Source organism: Orcinus orca, chromosome 15 (assembly GCF_937001465.1).
Source record: "Orcinus orca chromosome 15, mOrcOrc1.1, whole genome shotgun sequence".
In the NCBI taxonomy this organism is placed as follows: domain Eukaryota; kingdom Metazoa; phylum Chordata; class Mammalia; order Artiodactyla; family Delphinidae; genus Orcinus; species Orcinus orca.
The window spans coordinates 7681362-7704314 of NC_064573.1; the positions used below are offsets into that span (position 1 = coordinate 7681362).

General features: G+C 38.0%; 1 protein-coding gene across 1 annotated transcript in view; it reads right to left on the bottom strand.

Moving 5' to 3' along the window:
- Positions 1-22953, bottom strand: part of DOK6 (docking protein 6) — a 419479-nt gene that overhangs the window by 150370 nt on the left and 246156 nt on the right. The window contains exon 4 of the mRNA XM_004279999.3: positions 15093-15212. Within this exon, the coding sequence (XP_004280047.1) occupies positions 15093-15212 (120 nt within the window). The remainder of the gene's footprint in view (positions 1-15092; positions 15213-22953) is intronic.

A 22953-nucleotide genomic window follows, 5' to 3' on the forward strand; every position in this document is an offset into this window, starting at 1 on the left:
TGGAAACCTTCCCTTCTCAGCCAGTGAGGTTTTACATAGATCTTGTTTAGGGCAGGAACTAACCCAATATAATATTAGCTGGAGCCTGCCAAGTGGAGGTAAGTGGAGCTTGCAGGTGCAGCAGGAAGCAGAGGATCACTGATGACGTTTCTGACATGAAGCAAAATACCCTCCAGTGACTAGAAATAAGTGAACAGAAAACAAAAGGATGATGAGCTCTTCAACCAGTTTCTTGGTAATTTCCATCTTGTAACAGAAGAGATGGAACACTGGTTTTAAAGGAGAACCATGCTAGGGCTTCCCTGGTGGTGCAGTGGTTGGGAGTCCGCCTGCCGATGCAAGGGACACGGGTTCGTGTCCCGGTCCACGAGGATCCTGCGTGCCGTGGAGCAGCTGGGCCCGTGAGCCATGGCCGCTGAGCCTGCACGTCCGGAGCCTGTGCTCCGCAACGGGAGAGGCCACAACAGTGAGAGGCCCGTGTACCGCAAAAAAAAAAAAAAAAGGAGAACCATGCTGAAAAACAGACATATAAGCTCAGCTAAGTTTCCTTGGTAATAAATTGAAATATTAAAAAAAACAGACTTCTGGAATTTATGTATTGAATAATTTTGTGAATCTACCTCATAGTAAACAGTGTCTGTGACTGCATGAATATAAAATACATCTTGTGTATATTAGCTGATTAATTAAAATAAATTTGGGAAATGTCTATTGGATGCCAGTCCATTCTTTTTTCAAAGAAGGTCCTGTAAGTTTTAGCTGTTAGCTGATTGCCAAGCAGTCTATCCCCCTCTGTCTATCTCACTTCTCCTGATACTTCAGAAGTTGTGGGTTTGAAGGTTGGGTCAAAAGAAAGGATGGAACATGGAACTAAGTATTACACCTAAATATCTGAAAAATAAGAGCTTCATAAATATTAAAACCGTCAGGTTTTCCATGGGGAGAGGTTAAACTTTATAATAACTTCAGCTAAGTGGGTGAGTGTAAAGTCATACTTTTACCTTCTCTTCCTAAAATCCAAGTATGGCTCAAAAGGAGAAGCCCCACAATAAGAAGAGTGTTCTTTAGCAATTTGGTGACATCCCTAATTTTCTGAATTTCAATTCCAGGGTCTTCCATATAGTAGAGACTTAAATATTTGTTAAAGTTCATTAATTAAAATATTTAGGGATTATTAAATAACTTAAAATTTATATGCATATATATGGTTATGTAATGATTAATAATAGCTCTAAATGATTGGACAATGTATAATTTTGAATTTCACTTAGTTGTTTCTATCAACCAGTGTTTCCACAAAGTAAAACTCACTCTACGTACAACTTACTGGTCAAAATAATTTTAAAGATTTAACAAATTATTTTATAGCAAGAGATTCAATTTTTATCTCAAAATTTCATGTGATCAGAATATTGATAGTTACGGAAGACATCTTTTCAGTTAAATTTATTACTGCAGCTAATTCATTAAAAGACCCAAACTTATTTGTCCCATCAAATGTGGAAATGAGCGTTGTCCAGTTGGTGACCTTTATCTCCTTATTTAGCCACCATGAACAGCTGTGGCTGCATCCTGTATCCTGCTCGCAGATTCATCATGGTGAGAAGAATCACCACTACACCTCCCAACTCAGGTTGTCCCCCGTCCTCTCTTGCACACTGCTCTGGTACCAGCCTGGTCAGGACTAGATGATTCTACAGCTCTGCCAGCCTGGGTGAGAGATCAGCCTCCCCATCTGGCGAACAGTCCAAATTCTATGAGTGGTTCTCTTGCCTTTCCCCTTCCTCGTGCTTGGAGGGGGACAGACCCCCTCCTTTCTGCTCTTCTCTTGCCTTTCCCCTTTCCTCGCGCTTGGAGGGGGACAGACCCCCTCCTTTCTGCTCTTCTCCTATGAGAGAATTCTCCTCAATTAATCTTCCAGCCTGCTCTTTAGAATTTCATGGTGCTTTTCCCACATGATCCACCGCTCTGGGGCTGCAGTACCTTTCTGACACAGCAAGAAAGTCCCACTCTAGGCTCTATATTTAACAATTGTTACATACCAATTCCAAACATGAAATTTCAATATTAATACTAAATTAATAAACAGTCTACTAAATGTTATTTAGTCAAAGGACCAGAGTTACTGGTCTACTATTAACCACTAATTAGTAAGTCCACAAGAATCGGGTGTTTGAAAACCTAAATGCATGCTTGGGAGTGTTGGAATTTGTTAATGAGAATTCATCTCAATTTCGAATCTAGGTTCACCCCACTGTTGGATACAATATGCTTTGTTTTTAATGGTCATATGAAGTGCCACAAAATTCAATAGAACCAGATGTTACTCAGAAAATAATGAGATTTTCAAGATCATTCTGAACTTTACATTCCTGTCTCCAAATGGCTGTAATATTGGGATATTGCTGTGGTCAGCCTTCAATTTCAGCAGCCTTAGAAATGGAGCCACACTGGGAAAGCAGATATTTGCACATTTAGACACATCCTGAGATCTGTATAATGCAATTAAACCAGCAATGAAACAAAGCATGATTGATGCTTGTCAAAATTTGTGGAACTCTTCAGAAATTGTGACTCCATTTCCACCAGAGTACTGAAATTTGTCAAAATTTATTTTATTATAACGTGGCAATAGCAATAAATGCAGTTGCCAGGTGCCACCTGCTCAATGGACACTGTGAATTGGAATCCTGGCGATTCTTGTATCAAATGGCAGCACTTAAAAAAAACCCAGTAATATCTTTTAATCCCCCAGGAACTAATTTATTTTTTTCCTTCCTTCCTTCTTTCTTTCCTTTTCTTTTTTTTACAAAAAAATTACTGTTGACAGCATTTTATCTGCATTTCCAGGTAAATCATGTTCATTGTAGTAAATACAGAAAATCATTAAAAATTCAACTGCTATTATACCATATAGAGATAATCTGTTAAAGTAATGTGTATCTTAATATACAAACATATTCACATATATTGTACTTATTATCATACAGAATATAAAGTACTGAACCCTTTATATTGCCTTTACTATAGTATAAAATTTTCAGGTGCTATTAAGGATTCCTTGGGGATATAATTTTAATGATTGCATAATATTCTACTGTATAGCTATGCCGTATTTCATTTAATAATTATCTATTTGATGAATATTGAAGTTAAGTCAACTTCTGTCTGATATAAATTAGGCTATAAGAAAATAACCAACTTTCAGTTTAATTTGCTAAATAATTCACTCATTTTATATTGAGTCATAGGGTTTACTTTATTCTTATATATACATTTTGGATCATTTTAATACCCTTGATTATTAAATTACATTGGGTACTAAGATCTGAATTATTGGATTAAATGCCATAAACTCTTTTAAGAACCACACATTGCCAAATTGTTTTCCAGAAATTCCGTACCAATCCATATTCCAATTAGAAAACATATTTTATATTTTATATATTCACTTTACATAAATGTCCTCTGCCAGATTTTTAAGCTAGGTTTACTATTTCTCTGTTGATTTTAAGAATTCTATATACTACAAATTTTTCCTATCATGTTTATGACAAAGACTTCATCTCAGGTTTCCTTAATTTTGTTTATGGTATTTATGGCCAGAAAATGGAAAATGGTTTTAATTTTTCTAATAAGTCCTTTGTTACTGAAAGGTTAAATATTATATTACCCGCTTATAGCAGTTTTAGCATTTTATGTTTTACAGTAACTGGTATATTGAAGCATAATGAAATGTTCATATCTTATTTATAGCGTTTATTCAGTTTTGACAAATGCACAAGACACAACTTTTCTGTCACCTCAGAAAGTTCCCTTATGCTATCTTCCAGCTGCCCATGGCCCCCAGAAGCAACCACTGATCTCATTTCTAACACTGGAGGTTATTTTTGCCTATTTTAGTAGCCTCCTGTGAGCCAGAAGTTCGGCACGTCACTAATTTATTTCTAGTTTGTGGCATTCCATTTTTATTTTTTATTTCCTTTTAACTTTTTTTTGATGGTGTTTTTTGAGGAGCATAGGTTTGAATTTTGATGAAGCCCAAATTATTTATTTTTACAGTTTTTTTCAGTGTTTTATATAAGAAATCTTAGCCTATCCTAAATTTGCATCCACCTTAAATTGATGTTTGAGTATGGTGTGAGGTAGGGGTTAAGGTTCATTGTTTCCTATATAGATATCCAGTCAGTCTAAAACTATTTATTAAAGAAATATTCCTTTTCTCATCAAAATGACCAATAAGCTTATGAAGAAGGGCTTTGGTGCCCTTGTAAAAAATTACTGATCCATATATGTGGATCATTTTCTTTCTGTTCTGTTCCACGGACCTATTTGTCTATCCTGTCCTGATTACTGTCACTTATAATAAGTCCAGAAATTAGAAAGGGTACACATTCCAACTTGGTTCTTCCTTTTTGAGATAATTTGGCTAGTGTTGGTCCTTTGCCTTCCAAATACACTTTAAAATTAACTTGTCAAGTTCTAGAAAAAATGCCTGGCTTTCAGGATTTTTATTGGAATTGTGTTGAATCAATAGGTTACTGTAAGAACTGACATCTTAACAATATTGACTATTCCAATCATGAATGGCTTATCACTACATTTATTTAGATGTCTTTTCATTTCTCGCAGCAGTATTTAGTTTTCACGGTAGAGGTCTTTGCTGATTTTATCTCCGAGTATGTGATTTTTTTAAATGGTATTATAAATGATACTATCATATTTGTAATTGTTCACTGATAATATATATGTGTGTAAATGTTATATATATTTATATAGATAAGTTATATCTATATAATATTTACACACACATATATACATATAAATACGTACATATTAACTTTTTACCCTGCAACATCACTGAATTCAGGTAGTTGTAGTTGCTTTCTCATAGATCCCTTAGTGTTTTCAAGGTACACTATCTTAACCTCTTATTTTCTTACTAATTTTTATAATTTTAGTTTCTTTTCTTGTCATATCACACAAATTAGGACCTTAAGTAGAGTAAGTAGAATATTGAATAGAAGTGGTGAGAGAGGATATCTTTCCCTTATCCCCAATCTCATGAGGAAAGCATTCAATATTTTACCTTCAAGAATTCTATTTTCTGAAGGTTTTACATTGATGTCCTTCATCAGTTTGAGAAAGTCCCTTCCATTCCTAGGTTTCTGAGAGTTGTTTTCATAAATGCATATTGTATTTTATCAAATGCTTTTTATGGATCAATTGTAATGATCACATGATCTTCTCCCTTGACCTATTAATGTAGTGACACATAATGGTTGATTTCTGGGATTTTTTTGCATTTCTGGCATACCTACCAATATTGATCAGAGTGTATTATCTTATTAATACTTTAATATTCCATTTTCTAATTTTTAAAAGGATTTTGTACTTACATGCATGAAAGATATCTGTCTGGAATTTTATTTTCTTGCATTGACTTTTTCTGGTTTCAGTATCTGGCTTATAGTGGCTTCATAAAATGAATTATGAAATCATCTCTCCTCTTCTGCTTTCCAAAAAACTTTGCATAGGATTGATATTATTTCCTCTTTAAATAGAATTCAAGAGTGCAACTGTATGGGACTGGAGTTCGTGTATGGGAAGTTGTATAATTTTTTTTTTTTTTTTTTTTTTTTGGCGGTACACGAGCCTCTCACTGTCGCGGCCTGTTGCGGAGCACAGGCTCCGGATGCGCAGGCTCAGCGGCCATGGTTCATGGGCCCAGCTGCTCTGCGGCATGCAGGATCTTCCCGGACCGGGGCACGAACCCGTGTCCCCTGCATCGGCAGGCAGACTCTCAACCACTGCGCCACCAGGGAAGCCCCTGGAAGTTGTATAATTTTAATTTAAATTTCTTGAATGGACATAGGGCTCTTTGGGTTTTCTATTTGTTGTTAAGTTACTTTGGGTAATTTGAATCTCTGTTAAGTAATATAAAATTTTATTTTATTTACAAAGCCTATAATCAGAGATAATATTTTGATTTTTTCTTTTATGGCAGATGGAAATTAAAAAACATTTCCCCCGACACTTTTCCCTCCAATTTTAACATTTATTATATCCTAATCTGAGCTCTGGGACTGTTATTACTACAGTTAGGATTTTAAACTATGCTCAAAGAAAAATGTAGAGCTTTGCAAAATATATTTTTTAAAGTGAAAGGCTAAAATTTGATGCTCTCAACATCTACCTCAAAAGATTTGAAAAAGAACCTGCAATTAAATCCAAAACTGTGGAGCAACTGAGTGATTAGTCATAGTGAATGAGAGCAGAAATTAATACATTTTAAAACATACTGAAAAACAGGTTTAATAGGTAAATCTCTGATGATGCTGACTATGGGGAAAAAAAGCCAAAAATAACCTATATGAAGTAAAAAAGGAGCTATCACTACAGTGTAGACAGGTATTAAGAAGATACTACAAGGATGTTGTGATTAAATTTATGTCAGTAATTTTGAAACTTTGTAAGAAATGCAAGAAACGTTGCAAGAAAACTTTGCAAGATAGTCCTAAAATCACTGGTAGATGTTTTGAAGCTGATTATAGTCAACAGTTTATTACCCTGAGTTTTCAAACTTTAGTGCATGTTAGGTCCCTGGGGTTATTAAAATACAGACATCTGGTCCCACATCCCAGAGATGTTTGTTTTAGAGTGTGGCTGGGAGCCCAGAATTTTCTTGTCTAACACACACTTGATGTGAATGTGACAGAGACATGCACAATATTCCGGAGAAATATGGACTTTCCTGCTAGGCACTGTGCTACTTGCTTTGCATGCTATATTTTATTTAATCCTTACAACAATCCTATGAGACGTGTACTATCAGTATCATCCCAAAGAGCAGGAATCTGAGATTTAGAGCATTTCAGTCTCTTGACCATGGCCCCAGAGCTTATGAGAAGTGGAACAGAACTTGATGATGTACTAAGTTTGTTTGGCAACATATGTTTGTCAGGCTACAAGTTTGACTTTCAAGCTTGACACCATAGTTTTACTGTAGCAGGAACAAAATGGATCACCAGAAGTTGGGTATATCAAAAATGAAATCTTGGCCCCTGAATGCTTATACTGGTGGGAGGGAGAGGAAATGGAGCTCCCCGGACTGAGCCAGAAAGTTGCAAAACTCATTCAAGAAATCAGAGTTTGAGGTCCGAAAAACTCAGTACTTACTGAAATATCCAGGGGGAGAAATATAAGGTTTTATTCTGCCGGTGAAAAGGATGGAGAGTCTAATACAGTAGAAACACAGGATTAGACAATTGGAGTGAAAGAAGAAATGCAGAAGCCAAGTACAAGAATGGTAGGAAACATTCCTACCTACTCAAAGGGAACTCACAATATCCAGGAGGTCCATGAAGAGAAGCCCTAGAGAAGCTAATTTGTACTACTCGAATCTAAACAAGCTTTGGTATGAAAGTATAATGGACCACATTAATGCTCTGAATTAACAGAGCACAGAAGAGTGAGACAAATTTGAGGTCAGCGTTCTTAATTGTTTTTGAGCCACAAACCACATTAGCAGTCTGGTGACGCCATGGACTCGTCTCAGAATTATGCTTTTAAATGTATAAAATAATATTCATAGCATTACAAAAGAAAAAAAAAGAAATCTCATTAGTGTATACTGAGGTTTTCTTTTCTTTCCTCTTTTTGTGTGTGTATATTTGTGTTTGTTTTCTGTCAAATAAGGACTCATTTAACCCAGTTTCTGATCAAAGTTCAATCTTTGAGCTTCCTCCTCGTTTCATCCAGGCTGATTTGAAAACCCCCGGAACTGATATAGTCCCAGGTGTCAGCAGAGGAAACACGGTCCTCTTATCTGGTTCGTATGTACCCATCTCCCTATGGAGTTACTTCACTTGCTTTCCTGTGACACAGCAAGTCCTGCTTTCAGAGAGTATCTGGGGTCCAGTGGGGGCCAACAGGAAGCCTGGGCACCCCATCCATGCCATATCAGTTTTGAGACAGTTGAGGTGTAGCTTTATCTTGTTACACCTTGCTAGGCTCTGCTGACATCTCTCCACCACATCTCTCCATCTCTTCCTAGGCTTGTCATCAAACTCCAAGCAGAGAATCAAATTCTAGTCTTTGTTCTTGTAGTAGCCTCCAATTTACATGAGGAGATAGAAGCATGTGTCTGTGTCCACTCAAACTCCCAGGGAAAGGGTATGGGCAAGGCATTACCTTATTTTCAAAGTCCCTCTTTTTGCCTGTAGTTGGGAGATACCAGTAATTCTGGACTCAGCATTCTCCCCAGAACCTTCTCCTTTCACATAATTACAAATGTTTCTGAAATTTGCATCTTTGTTATTATTGTGTTTGTATAGGGCATGTTTCCAGGGCAAAGCAAACAGGACAGGTCCTTTGGTGTTTCAAGGTATTTCTCCCAGTATGCATCTCACTTTGTAATGATATGGCCAGAGTTAGACAATGGATCACTTAGATTTGGCAGTGTAGGCAGGGAAGCACTACAAAACACCCTTGATTTCCTTGAATCATCTATTTCAAAGAGAGGTAGAAATATTTATGGCATTGGCCTTGATTCCATTGTAGTGCATACTGAGGACCAAACGGGAAAAGTGGTGTTTTGACCTAGTTTATTGATTATATGCAATGTCGACAGCAATCAAAGAATGGAATTAGCAACACAAGATAAGGTGAGGAGGCACATATTTAGGGCCCATTCAGGACTTTGTGTTATATCCATGAGTATCATCTTATTCTTGCCAGGATGGCTGCTCCCATCACCATCATCTTTCAGCTTCCCCTGTAGATAAGCACCTCCACTGGTTATACTGGCATTTTCCAACCTGTTTCATGGAACAGATATGAATATCCACAAGCTATGAACAGGGGTTATGCGTAGAAAAAGACAGATAGGTAAAATGAGTATGGGAAATGTTGCATTACACAACGTTAAAAAAGATCTTCATTCTAGTACAGCTTTATTCAGCTCATGCATATGGTGACCATCATATAGGGTTGGTATTAATTTCCTAGGGCTGCTGTTACAAAGTACCAAAAAACTGGGTGGCTCAAAGCAACAGAAATTTATTATCTCATAGTTCTGGAGGCTAGAAGTCTGAAATCAAGGCGTTGGCCGGGCTAGGTTCTCTCTGAAGGCTTCAGAGGGAGAATCCTCCCTCACCTCTTCTAACTTCTGGGGTTTGCTGGCAATCCTTGGCCTTCCTTGGCTGGTAGATACATCACGCAAGTTACATGGCCGTCTCCTCTCCATGCATCTTCACATCATCCATCTCTGTGTCCAAATTTCCCCTCTTTATAAGGACACATTGCATGTCATATCGGATTAGGGCTCTTTCTAACGAGTTTGTTTAAACTTGGTTCTCTGTAAAGATCCTATTCCCAATAAGGTCCCATTCTGAGGGTTAGGACTTGGACATCTCTTATTTTGGAGGGGAACACAATCTAACCCACAATAGTGTTACGTAATATTACATTCACTCTGCTGATTCCCCCACTGCAGAAGGCGTATAGTAGTAGTAGTAGCAGTATTTCCTGGAACTCACTTTGGGAAATACAGGAGTGTGTGGATGGCATTTGGAAGCTCAAACATAGGTATGCAAAATTTCTTCTCCCCATGCAAAAGTGCGTTTTGCTGAGTGTTATCCCAGGGACAAAAAAAATTAACCTGGAACACTCTTTCATGACTAGTCATAAAGGATGTGTATAAGTGTGAATATGGCTTACCCCAAATCACTTTTGAAAAACTGGGGAAAAGATCCTTAAAATAGAGAAAGTTTTACTGTTACGGGTGTTATTGTTTTGTCATTAACTGGCCATTTCCCAAACGAATAAAGGCCTGCTAATACTGGCTTTAATTACTGATGGACATTAAGAATTTCAGACTTCCTGCCTGACTGAGAGGGTTATTTAGAGGAATAAAAATAAGTTTTTCTTTTTAAAGAAAGGTAGGTTGCTCTGATTAGAACTGATCATACCTATACCACAGCACTTCTATTTTTATTTTAGCATGTAGACTGTATCATTTATCTCAATTCTTCACTTCCTCTCCACATTAGATCAGACTTTCTAACTCATGTCGTGGCCCCACAGGTGGGGTGTACTTTTGTACCCCTTGACTTTGGGCTTGGCCACAGGACTTGCTTTGGTCAATGAATGTCAGTGGACATGAAAAATGCAGAGACTTAAATTATGTTGCAAGTTTGGGCTTGATCTCTTGCCCTAATGTTTTTGTTTTGGGAACATGCCTTAGGTAGCCGTTAGTGTCAGGAGGATGAGATACACACAGAGGAGATGTAGACATCACGTGCAGCTTGGAGCCAGTCTCAGCATTACCCAGCCTAAATCCAATGAACCCTAGCCAACCCACCTATGCATGAAAGATAAAGACACACTTCCAGGTCTGTGCTATTGAGATTTTGTGTGACCAAGAACACAGCATTATTTTAAAAAACATTAATCAATACACCTTGTTTGTAGGTTTGTCTCCCTCACTATTCTGTGAGCTTTTGAAAAGTAATGGCCCTATTTTACATAATTCTACATTTCCTCAGCTTAGTTCTTGCATAGCATAGCCTCGAAAATGTTTGATGGGTGAAGAATGAATGAGTGAGTGACATACAAGGGACTCTGAGTGGAATGTAGGGAGCATGGTTACTATGGCAACCCAAGTAAATAATTTAGAAACAACACTGGAATACCGCTTTGCTTCTGCAGAAAGGTTACACACACATTCTTAGGCTAAAAGTAGGAATTCATGCCAATTCTAGACCATTCATAAGCAGGGACGCTTGGTCCTGGAAAAAACTAAACCCTCAAATCTGACTCTGCATTAATCAGATGGCAAAGTCTGAGGTTATTTTTCCATTTTGTTTTGGATAATGATCTCTTATATCAATAGCAAAATGGACATATCCTTGAGTCTACCTCCAACTGCAGCAGCAGGAACTTCACACAAGTGACTCGCTTCTTGGTCGTGATACTTACTTCTGCTATTAACGATTAACACGTAACATTTGTTTTCTAGAATTGCTATTACGTATTGTGACTCCTTTCTAAATAACTATGATTATAACACCTTACATTAATATTTTCTAAGGCCAGCAAAGGCTATCTTAAATACAACTGAAAGATGTGAAGATTCTGCAAGTTGTAAGAATTTAAAATTAAACATGTCTACTTAGTATGCACTCTTTTGTGGCAGTGTTATCTGAAGTCCAAGAATAAGTTTGTGTGTGTGTGTGTGTGTGTGTGTGTGTACTTGTGTTCCCTTATTTTCACCTATACTATGTGGGATTCTGAATCAATAGGAAAACAGCTGACAGCACTAGATGAAAAATGATTATAGCAAAGAATTTAATCAATAACCACTTTTATCTTAGCAACATACATACATTACACATGTAAAAATTAATTGCACAAATGTTTACTCTTTGCTAGTCTCAGAGTAAATAAGACCAAGCTGTTTGAAGAGTCAGAAAAACACTAGAGGAGTAGTAGCAATTTTGAATGTCAGAAAAAAAATGCTGTGGTTAGGACTGAGCAATGAGTCTTCCCTTGATGACGGGATACCACAAGATCACCACAAGCCACCGTCATGTAATTTATTACATCAATTCTGCACACATGCATGTGTATCTCATCTCTTAGGAGAAATTTCAAACTAAATCCCAGCATATCACTGATAAAACATTAAAATAATGTTTCTGATGAATAAGAAATTATAGAATTTAGGGCTTCCCTGGTGGCGCAGTGGTTGAGAGTCTGCCTGCCGATGCAGGGGACACGGGTTCGTGCCCCGGTCTGTGAGGATCCCACATGCAGCGGAGCAGCTGGGCCCGTGAGCCATGGCCGCTGAGCCTGTGCGTCCAGAGCCTGTGCTCCGCAACGGGAGAGGCCACAACAGTGAGAGGCCCGCGTACCGCAAAAAAAAAAAAAAAAGAAATTATAGAATTTAACACTAAAATGCCTTAAGGAAAAAACCTAAATCTGTGATGACAAATCTTTCATAAAGGATTGATTCCAATCTGAACATATGAATGACTTAAAACATGTATTAGGAAGTTAAAGAATTTGTTTATATTAAGAGGTGTTATGATTGAAAACTATGGAAGGACAGCTTTAAAAGATAATATTATTTTTTAAAATACTTTAGTTAGCTAAAACAACAAACATTTTCCCTACATGCAGTAAAATGAACAGGGGTGTCCCTAAAGCGATCCTGGGGCTCAAGGGAGAGGGTTCAAGTTAGCTAAGGAGCATTCTCAGTCTTTAGCATAGGATTTTATAGACTACTGGTAGTTATTTCAGGGCGGACTTAAAATGGAATTAGCATGTTTACGGGAGAGGTCTACTGATTAGGAAGTGACAAAAGCGGGGAATGCAAGTAACAAATCGTGCCAATTTGTGTGTGTGTGCTTCTCTTCCAGGCAGCATGTAAACACATATTCACTGGGATTTTTGAGCTGGCAATAGTAGAGTCTGTAATTTAGACATTCTGTCAAGATTTATGCCTTTCATGTTGTCCTTTGGTATAAATTATTCTTTTAAAAAGTTTTAGCTAGTTCTCAATGGCCAAAAGAAACAAAGGAAAGATGTTATTATTTGGACTTGAGGAAGCATTTTAAAGAAAGTGTATGTAACTCGAAGAGCTTGGAGCAATGGCTATGTCCATGGCCTTGGACTCAAAGAGAGAAATTCACCCACGTGGAAGGTACTTCCTGGGGAAAAGAAATTCTTCCAGCTAAGTTTTTCCTTTTAACGCTAAACACTGAAGGGTCTCAGTGATCATGATTGTGTGTGTGTGTGTGTGTGTGTGTGTGTGTGTGTGTAAGTGTGTGTAAGACTGCCAATTTCCTTTATGGTACCATGTACTTTTAGGGGGTCATTTAAATGGATCAAATACTACCTTCTTTAACTAAATAATTACTATATATTAAAAGCACATATAACCCTTTTTATCAATTTAGGCTTATTAAACAAATTAAACCTAAAAAAGCATTGGATGGCATTGGATGTTATTATAATTTCAGGTCTTCTCTAAAGTATATGCAGGAATTAGTTTTTGATTTCTTTATTTTTACTTGTGCTTTAAACAAACAAACTTGTGCTTTTTTAAAAAACTGAGCTAGGCATGAGAGTTAGTCTTTATTTTATATTATCTCATGTAACCATCATGACAACACCATAAATTGGTATTAGTTCATTTTCACACATTAGCAAACTGAAATTAGAAGAGCCTTAGGAACTTGTCCTAATTAAGGGGTGTAGCCTACATTCAAGTTGCATCCTGAAAAGTTTGCTTGTTAGGCTATATCTGCTTGTGCTTCTTATAGAGCTCTGGCATTTAACTCCATGTTTGTCCTATCCTAAAAAATTTATGTTAAAGTTTTCCCTTTATATTGTAGGTAAGTTACTTTCACATTATCATCAAATTAGAAATAGAAATTATAATAAACCAAAGGAGTACATTATCCATTTGGATGGAAACCATATACAACCCCAGATCTTTAAAGTAAAAGCATACAGTTCACACCAAGTAAGCAACACACAGTAATGCTTCCACCCACAGGCCTAATTTATGCACTTTCTTCATATTTTCTTTATGTAGTACTTGACGAATGTTTATTGGTAAAGAGTTTTTTTTTTTTTTCTTCTTTTCTTAAACTGAGAATGAACAGCATATTTTAAGCAGCACAATTATGGGCGTTCTGTACTTAGCACAGTTCTCAGAAACTAAATTGGAGAGATGAAATCCAAGAAAGTGTGGGAGAGAAACTGGAATATCAAAAGGAAGCTAGAAAAAGAGCCACAGAAAGGCCTTCCTGACTTTCTGAAACTACCAACATGGGCAAAGTTGGTGCCCACGTATGTTTATAATCAGGTCGTGGGGAAAACATTTTTTCAGTGTAGCAGAACCCAAAAAATAATGTCTTTGATGGTCTATGAGACAGTGATGGTTGTTAGAATATTATTACTTATAACAAAACCATTATTGCTAAGTATTATCCTGATGCATTTTACTGGTGCTGTCTACAGTATAAACCACAGATAATTCCAGAATTTCTTTTTAATAAGTAGCGTCAACCTTCACCAACATCCCTCAACCTTTTCAAAAACACTAGCCATAGAAATTAAGAACATTGGAAAGTTTCTATTTTCATACTACTAGATCTTCTGGTGATAATGATAATTATTTTTTAAAATGGAGGGAAAAAAATCTCATGACATTACTCTGATTTCATTATTTAGAGATGTTAGTCAAGAAGAGGCAGCATAACTTCTTAAGAGACATCAGAAATGTTTAATTAGAGAGCAGTGCAGTAAGTAAATAACATGTCACATAAACCTCAATTTTGTTAAACCCTGAGATTTCATGCATTGTACTTCCTTACGTGTAGTATGCTATGGACTGAATTGTGTCCCCCTAAAATTCATAGGTTTAAGCCCTAACCCCCAAGGTGATAGGATTTAGAGATGGAGTCTTTGGGAGTAATGAAGCTTAGATGAGGTCATGAGGGTGGGGCCCTCATAACGAATTAGTGCCCTTACAGGAAAAGACAAGAGAGAGCTTATTCTCTCTCCCCCTCTGCCACGTGGGGCCACAGCAAGAACTTGGCCTCCAGAACTGTGAGAAATTAATTCCTGTTGTTCAAGCCACCTAGTCCATGGTATTTTGTTATGGCAGACTGAGCAAAGACATACTATTAGCCACATTCCCTAAAATCTACGGAAAAATAACACAATAAGCCAAACTTATTTATTTAGACTCCAAATCTATAACAACTATCAAAGAAGAAAATGTAGGAATGCTGTCCATTCAAAACCTTATATATAATGAATAAACTTATTGTTGAGGTAACTTATTTATTGAGATAAATGACAATATCACAGGGCAAGAAGGCAGGAGACCTGGATTGTACCTTAGTATTTTTCTAGTTGGTATGCAGTCTTGAGAAAGTCCCTTAACAGCTGAGGTTGATCAGTTTATTTTCCCTTAAAAAGGATTGGTCTGAAACATTTCTGAGGTCCTTTCCACTTTCAAAGTTCTATAGCTCCCAGTGCACTTTAAAAGAAAGGAAGGATGGAGACGCACTTACCATTCTGTTCCCGCTGCACTCCTGCCGCCAAGAGATCAGGTTCCCCGAGGCTGATGTCATTCAGCCTAGTCCCCAGACACTCCATGCAGAGATGCTTGCACCACTCCTCGGCCTCCAGCTCTGAAAATGAGCACATGCCATGGAAGTCAGGCAAGGCTACATAGGAATGATGGAGAAGGAATGTTTCCTGAACCAGTTTCCCAGGTAAGGGGTGAGCATTAAAAAATCTACCTTAAGAAAACTAAAAAGCTATATTTAAGCAGTGAAATAAAACAATCTCCACAATTGTTTCCCTTGACATTATAACATTGTATTTTAAAGTTATGTTAAGTTATTCCAATGTACTTTATCTTATTTATAAATAATAGACTGAGATTTGTTTACTATCCAGTATATTTTAGATTGATTTAATTTGAGGAAAGAATTTACTTGGAAAAATTAATTAAATACAAAATAAAAATATATAAGTGAATAGCTGAAAAATGTCGAACTAGATTAAACACACGACTGTCCTCCTGAATGTGACTTGGATGTGTGCGGACTGAAGGTCTGATCCCCGTCATTCTGAACTGCAGTGGATCACAGATCAGCAAAAGAATGTGATCGATTTCCTTTTACAAATCTCAAAAGTAGACCATCCTCACTTAAAAAAATTTAGGGAGAAGATATTAAAAATAACTTTCCCCTTTAGAAAACTCCAATTATCTAAGATATTGATTAGATCACTCTCCTTTTATTCCCATTACTTCCCGACTTCTCTATATTCGCGGTTTTTCTTTGCTTGAAACCTCTGAATACCTTTCACCTACACAAAATCTTGTAGTATTGAATGCTTTCACAAACATGGATGAATCTGATCCTAATATAAGCCCTCTGTGCATGAGATGACTAAGGATTAGTGTCATAACTGGGTCTAATATCCTATCATGGGTCAGCACCAAGACAGAATTGGAACCCAAGCCTTCTAACTATTTTTATATGCAGAGATCCGAAAGGTTAGAAATTTTGGGCCAAGCCCCCAAATCACTGCACAGAAATTGGGTAAGAGTTTTCTACTGCCACTCATCCAGAGAAATTTCTGACTTTTTCACATAGCATAAGTCTGTACTAGAGCAGTTTAATATAGATTTCCTTCGAATCTCTTGCTCCTCTCTGTGGATGACATTTCCACCTTTGCCCTGGCATTTTTAAACTCCCCATAAAAACGTTATCTGTGACACGTTTTCCTGACTCCAAGGATACGAGTATCAACTGCTCTGCTCGACAGCCAACGTCATCAAACCTGGGTAATGCTTTCTCCCTGTGCTCAGTCACACCGCCTTAGCATCAAAAATGGGTTTGATCAATGAGATGTCAAGCCATATTTGTCACTTTTTCTTCGTTTTATCAAGACCATAGAATGTTGTTAGAAAATAAAGAAGAAGAACATGCAGCCTCCCACGGAGTACTATTCTGACAAAAATAACGCTTCCAACGTTCAAATCACAAAAGTGATTTTTCCTTGCAAAAGCTATGGTTTGCATCCTTCAGGGATTGTCCTCTGTGGTGTCAGACACAGCATGTGCCCAAGGAGAAAGCAGATTCTCATGTGGGCCAGGCCTGGCTCCTTGTCTGGCTGGTGGGCTTTTCCTCATGAACCTAGAAAAGAATCCCTTCTGATCACAGGGCCTCTAATACAATAAAAAGGCATTGCTGAGGCTCACAGCTTTCTAAAAAAAAACCACGTTTTTTCTTCTGGTGAGGGAATGCCAGCCTTCACAGAAAAATTTTACACAAGCAACAACAGCATATATTGAAAATAATTTTCATTAGATATATGAATTTTGACTTCTAAAATTTATGAAAGTTTTGAAAGCTTTTCTAACAACAGATCAAAAGCTTAAGCCAATTTCCATGCCGTGTCTCTAGAAATCCTTGACATTTTTGCTAAGGGAGACAATATGGTTATATTTTTTCTTTTTACATTTTGATGTTGTGACTATTTCTCAGAACTCCTCGACCTTCAATCATGAGTGAAATCACATGCAATTAACATCTCATCTGCATGACTCTACCTGCGAGTATTTCCAGGACCCCATAGGTGGAAAGAAGAATATCTGCTATGCTATGTGTGGTAAAATTAAAAGTGTGAAATATGACAAAGCACCTGTGTCACAACGTTCCCTTTAAATACTAAGTCAGTGCATGCCCAGAGGTTAAAGAAATATGTCCCTCACTCCTTCTAGTAACTCTTTTGTCCTAGGATTGAATGAGATAAAGAAAACAACCACACAGTAAAGGGCTTCTAGGAAGCTCGAGCTGACTATTTTGAGTAGAACTCAACTTGGCGTTTCTGTAAGGACCAGAGCCAGCGGGCTGCCTCCACAGCAATGAGAGGGGCTCCTGGGCTTCCACCAGCAGGTAAAGATGGCTTTTGCAACCAATCTTGGGAATTGCAACGCTTCTGCATTTTAATAGTACAGCAGCATGTATGAAGAGAAATAGCAAGAGTAATACAATAAGACTAGATATAGTCACATTAAAGACTGAATTATAAACTATTTCAGAAAGAAACAGAGAGAGAAGGAGAGGGAGAGAGAGAGAGGGAGAAAGAGAGAGAGAGAGAGAGAGAGACATCCCTGCAATTCAGCTCAGAAGAATCAGATCAGATCAGAATCATCAAGGGTTCATTTCTTTATTAACAAACATTTTCTCACTGTAAGCCAGGCACTGTGCTAAGAGGATATGGAAAAACACAGTTTCTGTTCCCAGTAATCTTAGAGTCAGGTGGGTGGGCAGGAGAGTCTGGTGTGTGGTTCTCTGGAGGGCTGTGGCTTAGCTGGTAGGAGCTGGGGCACCAGGACAAAGGCTGAGCAGCTCAGAGGGAATCTGATCAGGGACCTGCAGGGCGAGCAGGAAGGGGAGGGAGTGTGTGTGAGTGTGTGTATCGGTGTGTGTCTGTGTATCAGCTTGTGAGTGTGTATCAGTGTATGTGAGCGTGGGACAGGGTGCATATGAGCATGTTAGAGCACATCAGTGTGTGACAGTATTTGTGAGTGTGTGTGAGTACATGGGTCTGTGTGTGAGTACGTGAGTGTGTGAGGTATTTGTGAGAGTATGAAGGAGCGTTACGTGTCTCTGTGTGAATGTGCTGGAGGAACCAGGCTGCACTGAGGAGGGTGGTCAGGGCTGAGATGGAGAGGCACATCCAGGGCAGCGACAGTGACACCTTGTGACCAGCGAGGGACAGCCCTGAGTTCAAGGAGTAAAGTCTGAGAAGCAGTCAGCACTCTGTCCATCCTCTTCCCAGTTTTGTAGTATTTAGTTCAGTTAGATCAGCCCCAAACCTTCACCTCAAAAGTACTAACCTTTGTAGTCTGCATACTTGATCTAACAGTTTTGCTGCAGACAAGCTGAACTTGTTTATTATACAAGGCTTTGTTGCTTAAAATCTGTTTTTGACAGTCACCTTTCAAATAATTATAGCTGTGCTTTTTATTTGCTCTTTTCTTTGGCAAACTCCATGTATTGAAATCCTTTAATATCTTTTATTGCATGTTAATTTACTTTGTCCCATCATTATTTAACTAGTGTTTTTCTCTGAATTACCTTACATCTTTCACCTTTGCATTTTCTGTGTTTACAGAACTGAGGAGATTAAATACGAATGCAATAATCTAATAAACCCACTGTATTTTTAAATATTTATTTTCCCATAATTTCAGTGCCTTTTGTCTTTTGTTTTATCTTTCAAGCATCTACCTTGGTCTACACATAATGTGTAAATGATTAAATTTCTTTATGGAGGAATGAAGGCATAAAATGTTCTGCAATGTTTTCTATGTTTTTCTCTTTATGGTGGAAGTGCTTTCTCATTTAGATGTCTTTTTCGGATAGCTTGCAGCTATGCTCAAATTCTTAATTCAGGTCAATAACTTTTCTCTAGAACAGAAACCCAAATAATGTTTTCATTATGTATGGGATCAGTTAAATGAATAAATTTGGTAACTCCCAAAAGGAAAAAAAACCTGAAAGATGTTTGGGAATAACAAGACAAATAGAGAAGAGAGACTAAACTAAATTATGAGACTGTAGGGAAAATGATGATCAGGGACCCTGCAAAGTAGAGATACAGTCAAAGATGGACAGCTGTTCCTGAGTTTCTTTCCATCACTTCTTTGCAGAATTCTAGGGAGAATCTGCAGAATTATGGCTAGATTCATTTAAATAAGAAGAGATCTTTTGGGCTTCCCTGGTGGCGCAGTGGTTGGGAGTCCGCCTGCCGATGCAGGGCCCGTGAGCCATGGCCGCTGAGCCTGCACGTCCGGAGCCTGTGCTCCGCAACGGGAGAGGCCACAACAGTGAGAGGCCCGCGTACCGCAAAAAAAAAAAAAAAAAAAAAAAGAATTCCTGGTTTTGTTGATGACAAAACAGTATTATCTTACCTACATTTTCCTAAGATTATTAATAAAAGCCAAATCCAATGAGGACTAAATACAAAAGTTTATTATTTCCACACAAAACTAGTCTTGCCTGCATCTTACAGCAAATTACCATGAAACTGATTCAGTGCCATTTTTAATTCTGCTATATGATTTTAGCTGATAGCCTATTTTCTGTAGATGTGATGACCCTTTTTTCACTGTTTGCAAATATAGCTCCTTTTGGATCATTTAACTTTCAAGTCGTCATCCTAAGGCCTAAATTTAGTGAAAGTAATGAAGCTTAAATTTAATCATTTATTCAATAGGCATTCTTAAGAGTCTGCTATGTAAAGATCTCTTCCTTTTTTTTTTTTTTTTTTTTTTTGCGGTACGCGGGCCTCTCACTGTTGTGGCCTCTCCCGTTGCGGAGCACAGGCTCCGAACGCGCAGGCTCAGCGGCCATGGCTCACGGGCCCTGCATCGGCAGGCGGACTCCCAACCACTGCGCCACCAGGGAAGCCCAAAACAAGGAATTCTTAAGCGTATGTAATTCTTATTTGCTGGGCAGATTTGCGATGATTTGATGACAAATGTTTTTATATTTACTGAAGTCTTAAATACTCCTATTTGCTGGAAAGTGAAGAAAAATGTCTCCCTATGTAGACTGTTGCTACAAAGATCTCTTATTGTCATTTGAAATTTATAGAGCTATTAAAATATACGATATTTTGATGACATTTTTCATTCTTGAAAATTGGCACCTACTTCTTATTTAACTGGCCTTGTTGATATGTTACGGACTTTTCTTTTTCTCTTACTTTTTCTGTAGTAGGAAGACAAGAGACCAGTTAAACCCTAACTGCATGCTTCAGCAAAGACGGGAAGAATGTTTACCTCACAGGAAAGAGCCCTGTCTGTTGAAGTCAGATGGGTAGGAACGTTTAGTTTTCTTTTCTAATTAAGAGGCGCGTTTATTTCCTGTCCCTGAGGTGCCTTAATTTGCTCCTTTCCACATTCCCACACCTAATAATCCTTTAAAACTTGTTTCAAATATGCCCTTCTCTGTTTAGTTCCTTCAGGCCCAAGTTTGGATTTGATGTCTTTCCTCTACATTTCCATTTCACTCTGTCTATACTTTGATCATAGTCTCTACATCCCTAAGTTATTTGTCTGCCTTTCCCAATATATTCTGATACTAGAGTCAGGGAGACATTGATTTAGTCAGTCTAGAGCCAGTGCAGCACCTGGATATGGAAACTAATAAATAAATGTGGAACAAGTAAGTAGATGTGATTTGCAGTTGATTCCTGGAAATTAATACACATTTTAGAACCAAATGAAAATAACTTGGGAAGTAGTCACTTGCTGGGTGTTTTGAAGTCTTTATTCATCCCCATTTTAAGTGGAGATTATAACTTCTACTCTTCACAGCTGGCTCGTCTAGATAAAACAGATCTTTGATTAGGAAGGGGAAGAGAGAAATTTCAAATATGATTCTCTATCAAACTTCAGTAATTCTAAAATATCTCACATTCTAAAGGTTTCTTATTTTAATAGCTGTCTTTTTCTTTTAGCCTCATTAGTGGTATTTATGCCAAAATGGAAGACTTGTATAAATTCCTTTTGATCCTATATGTGATAAACACTTGACAAGATTTTTATTTTCTATAGAGATACGGCAATGGAATCTTAGAAAAGGTCAACTTTGAGCCAAGGAAATGAGTTACCTAAGTTTATTTGATCTTTTATGCACATAATCATAACTTATTTTCCTTAATTTAACAGCAGATTGATACATCACATTTTTGGATTCAATATAGCATGTCTTATTCTGCCATTCTGTCCTTTTGTGAATTAGAGGAGTGAGGCGAGGCTTTCAGATGTGGCCAAAGAGAAAATCGCTCCCGTCTGTCTTCCAAAGTAACAAGGGACAAACAGCAAAAAACCATAGAACCATCGAATGTGCTGCTCTTTAGCCTGAGAAGAATTTGCTGCAAAATGCTTTAATATGGAGGTTAGTCAGTGACACAGAGCTTAAAGCAAATCAGAGAAAATAAGAAAGAACTCAAATCAACACTTGTAAATAACCTGAGAATGATGGGAAAATGATGTCAAGACATTACAAGAAAGCAAGGTAGAAAGGGGTCCTTTGCACTAACGCTGAAGGTCAGCTCCAGAGTGAGTGCATTTGTGATAGAAAACCAGCCCCAGGAGGAACACTTTCCAATCTGTGGAATTCTTACTAGACACCGACTGAACTCTTGATGTACGTGCCTAAGCTTCTCATAGGAACTTTTGTGAAGCAGGGAACTTTCTGAGAAAAAGGCACCATTAAGAGCTCTTAATCATGTTCTCATAAGGCCTGAAAGCAATTGCCTTCTACGCAGCAATCATGAGGTACTTGGGAGCAGAAAGGAAAACACGAAAGAGGAGAGCTCTGTGTTGGAATATGGAAGTGTTGCCAGTGCCGTGGTTAGATCTCGAAGACTGCGCCCGAAACCACACAGAGCTCTGAAACTGTTTCTCTATACAGCGCCAAATTTATGACAAAAACCTTTGACAATTGCTCAGAGTACGGAACTGAATGTGGCCAACAACCCCAATGAGCCTGGGAGTGTATTATCCTCAGAGCTTCCAGAAGGGAACACAGCCTTGCCGACACTTTAGTTTTTGCCTGGTTAGACTCGTGTTGGACTTCTGTCCTTTAGAATTGTAAGATGATAAATTTGTGTTGGTTTAAGCTGCTGTGTGTAGGGCACTTTTTTATGTCAGAAACAGAACACCAAAACAAACACAGAGGCCAATCAGCCTCTTCCTCTCTACCAAGAAAACCTCCAAGCAAGCAAATGAATTTAATGGGATGTGATCCACGAAAAATTAGGAAGGTATACAGATATAGATGGAACATGATGTGATTAAATCTGCTTGAAGCTTAAGAAGTAAAATAATTAGGACAGACTTCCTGATTAACGCCGGGGTCGGGGAGTCTCAGAACAGAGAAAGCAGGAACTGCCAAGAGCTAACCAAGAAAAACAGCAGGGGGTTGGAGGAGGGATGCTGGCAACGATGACTGAGAAGAGTTGGAGCAATCACCAGAAAGATGAGCTGCAGCTTGAATCTTAGGATACTAAGAAAGGACTGGGGAGAAGGGGACATGATCTATAGGGAAGGAAAGGATGCATGATCTAAAGGACCGGATGTCATATAAAAGGTAAATGCGATTTAAAGGGACACACTGGGTTTTGAGGAGCAAGAGTGATTTTTGTGGAGTCTTCCAGTCACACAGCCTTTAAGTGAGAAAAAAAAGGCAGAAAAGAAGAAGGACCCTTCAGCAACTGGGTGGGGGAGGGGAAAAGAAGAAAAAGTAGAAAATTTAGGATCCTGTAAGACAAAAGGATGCCACATTTCAGAGAATTCACTCTCTCCCCCATCACCAAAGCAAACAAACAAACCCTTGC